General features: G+C 48.4%; 1 protein-coding gene across 1 annotated transcript; it reads left to right on the forward strand.

The window, feature by feature from the left end:
- Positions 1-2,763: 2,763 nt before the first annotated feature.
- Positions 2,764-5,034, forward strand: LOC121842092 (E3 ubiquitin/ISG15 ligase TRIM25-like). The gene is made up of 3 exons (XM_042312205.1): positions 2,764-3,405; positions 3,831-3,926; positions 4,719-5,034. Exons 1-3 carry the CDS (start codon positions 2,824-2,826, stop codon positions 4,977-4,979), a joined length of 939 nt encoding a protein of 312 aa, XP_042168139.1. The 5' UTR covers positions 2,764-2,823; the 3' UTR covers positions 4,980-5,034.
- The last annotated feature ends 366 nt before the right edge of the window (positions 5,035-5,400 follow it).

The following is a 5,400-nucleotide window of genomic DNA, read 5'->3' on the forward strand; positions in this document are numbered from 1 at the left end:
CAGTAACCCACACTAACCCACTACCTGTATGTCTCCTCTGTCTAGGATCAGTAACCCACACTAACCCACTACCTGTATGTCTCCTCTGTCTAGGATCAGTAACCCCACTAACCCACTACCTGTATGTCTCCTCTGTCTAGGATCAGTAACCCTACCACTAACAGTAACCCACTACCTGTATGTCTCCTCTGTCTAGGATCAGTAACCCACACTAACCCACTACCTGTATGTCTCCTCTGTCTAGGATCAGTAACCCACACTAACCCACTACCTGTATGTCTCCTCTGTCTAGGATCAGTAACCCCACTAACCCACTACCCCTGTCTAGGATCAGTAACCCACACTAACCCACTACCTGTATGTCTCCTCTGTCTAGGATCAGTAACCCACTACCTGTATGTCTCCTCTGTCTAGGATCAGTAACCACACTAACCCACTACCTGTATGTCTCCTCTGTCTAGGATCAGTAACCCACACTAACCCACTACCTGTAGGTATGTCCTCTGTCTAGGATCAGTAACCCACACTAACCCACTACCTGTATGTCTCCTCTGTCTAGGATCAGTAACCCACACTAACCCACTACCTGTATGTCTCCTCTGTCTAGGATCAGTAACCCACACTAACCCACTACCTGTATGTCTCCTCTGTCTAGGATCAGTAACCCCTAACTAACCACTACCTGTATGTCTCCTCTGTCTAGGATCAGTAACCCACACTAACCCACTACCTGTATGTCTCCTCTGTCTAGGATCAGTAACCCACACTAACCCACTACCTGTATAGGTCTCCTCTGTCTAGGATCAGTAACCCACACTAACCCACTACCTGTATGTCTCCTCTGTCTAGGATCAGTAACCCACACTAACCCACTACCTGTATGTCTCCTCTGTCTAGGATCAGTAACCCACACTAACCCACTACCTGTATGTCTCCTCTGTCTAGGATCAGTAACCCACTAACCCACTACCTGTATGTCTCCTCTGTCATCAGTAACCCACTAACCTGTATGTCTCCTCTGTCTAGGATCAGTAACCCACACTAACCCACTACCTGTATGTCTCCTCTGTCTAGGATCAGTAACCCACACTAACCCACTACCTGTATGTCTCCTCTGTCTAGGATCAGTAACCCACTACCTGTATGTCTCCTCTGTCTAGGATCAGTAACCCACACTAACCCACTACCTGTATGTCTCCTCTGTCTAGGATCAGTAACCCACTACCTGTATGTCTCCTCTGTCTAGGATCAGTAACCCACAACCTGTATGTCCCCTCTGTCTAGGATCAGTAACCCACACTAACCCACTACCTGTATGTCTCCTCTGTCAATCTGTTTTCTACTCAGAGAATGATGCATAGTTATTAGCTAGTAAGTTTCTACTGAAACAAACTGCCTTTGTGTACCTCAGGAATGCGGCCAAGTGCTGTTTGGGTGTGACCACTGAGTGACATGTCCTGTTTTTTGGTATCTGCAAAGGACCCAGCTGGGTGGAGACATGCCAGAGAACAGAAACTAGCTGGAGCAGCAGCACCTAAATATCATCAGAAAAGAGTCATGAAACTGGTGGTTATCACTGTCTGCACTCTATGCCTCCACCCATGTCTTCACACAGCTGCTACCTGTCATGTAGACAGAGGTTGTACTTTTCTAGAAAAGATGAGACTCCACCCTGTTTGTTGAACTTTAGACTCTGCACTGTTGAGTGATGGTCAACTGATCCAGATTTGATAATCTGATAATAAAGTTGCTGTTTGAATAATCTTGTCTCTCTCCCTATTGGTTAGAATCTCCATGACAGGCCTCCTAGTGGTCGGTGTCCTAAGGCACTGTATCTTACTGCTGTGCCACTACAGATCCTGGTTTGAATCCAAACTCTGTTGACCCGGTAGACCCATGGGGCGGTCCACATTTTGCCCAGCGTTGTCCGGGTTTGGGGAGGGTTTGGCCGGCAGGGATGTCCTTGTGCCAATGCGCATGAGCGACTCCTGTGGCGGGCCGGGCGCAGTGCACGCTGACACGGTCGCCGGGTGTACAGTGCACGCTGACACGGTCGCCGGGTGTACAGTGCACGCTGACACGGTCGCCGGGTGTACAGTGCACGCTGACACGGTCGCCGGGTGTACAGTGCACGCTGACTGACACACTATGAAAAAGGTGTACAGTGCACTTCTACACGGTCGCAGGGTGAACAGTGCACGCTGACAGTCTACACGCTGACCCAGTCCGGGTGTACAGTACCACAAATACCCGTCCAGGAGTAAGCCACTACACTGACAGCTCAGTCTACTACCCAACACACTGTCACACTTCCTTTCAAAGAAACCACTCCCCCTCTACATACAAAGAACCCAGTCCAGAGGAAGCCACCCCCTCTACATACAAGAACCCAGTCCAGGAGGAAGCCACTCCCCCTCTACATACAAAGAACCCAGTCCAGGAGGAAGCCACTCCCCTCTACATACAAAGAACCCAGTCCAGGAGGAACATACAGTCCAGAGGAACCCAGTCCAGGAGGAAGCCACTACATACAAAGAACCCAGTCCAGGAGGAAGCCACTCCCCTCTACATACAGAGAACCCAGTCAGGAAGAACCCAGTCCAGGAGGAAGCCACCCCCTCTACATACAGAGAACCCAGTCCAGAGGAAGCCACTCCCCCTCTACATACAGAGAACCCAGTCCAGGAGGAAGCCACTCCCCCTCTACATACAGAGAACCCAGTCCAGTAGGAAGCCACTCCCTCTCCTCTGGTGTAGAGTTCCATGAAACAGAAAGTCATCTTTCATACTGCCATTGCTTAACCTACGGGAGAGAGCACCAAAATGGCAGAGAATCAGGACCAGTTCTGTTGCTCCATCTGTCTGGATCTACTGAAGGATCCGGTGACTACTGCCTGTGGACACAGTTACTGTATGGGCTGTATTAAAGAAAGCTGGGATCAGGATGATCTGAAAGGTGTCTACAGCTGTCCACAGTGCAGACAGACCTTTATCCCAAGGCCTGTACTGAACAGGAGCACTGTGCTGACTGAAGTGGTGGAGAAACAGAAGAAGACAGGACTCCAGGCTGCTCCCCCTCCTGCTCTGTGCTATGCTGGACCTGGAGATGTGGTGTGTGATGTCTGCACTGGGACCAGAAAGCAGAAAGCCCTCATGTCCTGTCTGGCGTGTCTGGCCTCTTACTGTGAGACTCACCTCCAACCTCACTATGAATCTCCTGCTTTGAAGAAGCACAAGCTGGTCAAAGCCACGGCACAACTACAGGAGAAGATCTGCTCTCATCATGACAAACTGCTGGAGGTTTACTGTCGTACCGATCAGCAGTGTATCTGTCTGCTGTGTACAATGGATGAACATAAAGGCCATGATACAGTGTCAGCTGCAGCAGAGAGGACTGAGAAACAGGTAAGACCAGAACAACTTGTTGGTGGCTGTCTGATAAACAAGGGATTTTAAGATAAAGTAGGAACTAAATCTGTTTTGAATATGAGATCATTATATTATATACAATATGAAATGGATCCACAAATATGAACACAAACCTTGAGTATATTGAGTTTGTTACAAATGTATCACCATTTTCAAAAGTCAAACACTATTATCATTCTGAATGGCCTTTTATGAGTCCAAAGTTCAGTCTCAACCCCTTGATACATGTAGGCCTACCATAAAAACTATAATTATTCACATAGCAACATAATATAATATTGTAAAGGGACTTCCTCAGGATTGTAGACCTTCCTCTCTATGGGTCCTATGTCACATTACTATACTATTGATCTACTGGACTAATAAAGCTTGATAGCTCATTGAAGAGTGATTCTCCACAGAGGCAGCTGGGGATGAGTCAGCAGAAGGTCCAGCAGAGATTCCAGGAGAGAGAGAAGGAGCTGAAGGAGCTCCAACAGGCTGTGGAGTCTCTCAAGGTGAGTATTGTTGACCAGAGGAGACACACCATTTCACTTCTCTCCTCCAGTCAGAGAGAGAGAGAGGGGCCCCTATCCAATCCCACTGACCCCACTGTTGGGAACAGGCTGTCTGGACCCCTTTCAGAGAATAGACTGGTTCATGTAACCAACTGGGCTGCCTCATCACATAACCATGAGTAACCATGACTGACTCATGTCCCCTATACATTAAAATGGAACTGTCTCTCTCTCAATTGAATTAAATTCATAGGGCTTTATTGGCATGGAAATATATGTTTACATTGCCAAAGCAAGTGAAATAGACAATAAACAAAAGTGAAATAAACAATCAGAAATGAACAGTAAACATTACACTTGGAAGGGATTTGGGGGATTGGGAGGGTCTATTAGAAGTTAGTAGGACTCTTTTATTTTCTCAGAAGTACTGAGTTAGGTAGGAGGATTTAGAGTGGTGTAAACCGTGATTGAACACACTCCAGACCAGTCACACATCACTGCCTCGACATGAATGTGTCCTGTCAGAGCCGTTTCCTGTCCGTTAACATGATTTGTGTCTAATTGTGCTGTTGTCCTGGGGCTCTGTAGGGTGTGTTTGTGTTTGTGAACAGAGCCCCAGGACCAGCTTGCTTAGGGGACTCTTCTCCAGGTTCATCTCTCTGTAGGTGATGGTTAGGGAAGGTTTGGGAATCGCTTCCTTTTAGGTGGTTATAGAATTTAACGGCTCTTTTCTGGATTTTGATAATTAGTGGGTATCGGCCTAATTCTGCTCTGTTCTGTCTCTCTCTCCAGCGCTCTGCACAGTCAGCAGTGGAGGACAGTGATCAGATCTTTACTGAGCTGATCCGCTCCATTGAGAGAAGGAGCTCTGAGGTGAAGGAGCTGATCAGAGCCCAAGAGAAGGCTCAAGTGAGTCAAGCTGAAGGACTCCTGGAGCAACTGAAGCAGGAGATAGCTGAGCTGAGGAAGAGAAGCACTGAGCTGGAGCAGCTCTCACACACAGAGGATCACATCCATTTCCTCCAGGTAACTAAACTGTCTTGTTACATGTGATATGAAATTAACTTCATGTGAAACTATTCATCTCAATCATTATGTTGTCCTGTCTGTCTCTGTCCCTCTGTCTCTCTGTCCGTCCCTCTCTGTCTGTCTGTCACTCCCTCTCTCTCTGTCCGTCCGTCCATCTCTCTCTGTCCGTCCGTCCATCTCTCTCTGTCCGTCCGTCCATCTCTCTCTGTCCGTCCGTCCATCTCTCTCTGTCCGTCCGTCCATCTCTCTCTCTCTGTCCGATCCCGTCCCTCTCTCTCTCTCTGTCCGTCCCTCTCTTCTCTCTCTCTGTCTCGTCTCTGTCCGTCTCCCTTCTCTTTCTGTCTCTGTCCGTCTGTCTCTCCCTCTCTCTCTGTCCGTCCGTCCTCTCGTCCCTCTCTCTCTCTCCGTCCGTCCGTCCCTCTCTCTCTCTCTGTCCGTCCCTCTC

The sequence above is a fragment of the Oncorhynchus tshawytscha genome, unplaced genomic scaffold, assembly GCF_018296145.1.
Source record: "Oncorhynchus tshawytscha isolate Ot180627B unplaced genomic scaffold, Otsh_v2.0 Un_contig_3087_pilon_pilon, whole genome shotgun sequence".
Classification (NCBI taxonomy): domain Eukaryota; kingdom Metazoa; phylum Chordata; class Actinopteri; order Salmoniformes; family Salmonidae; genus Oncorhynchus; species Oncorhynchus tshawytscha.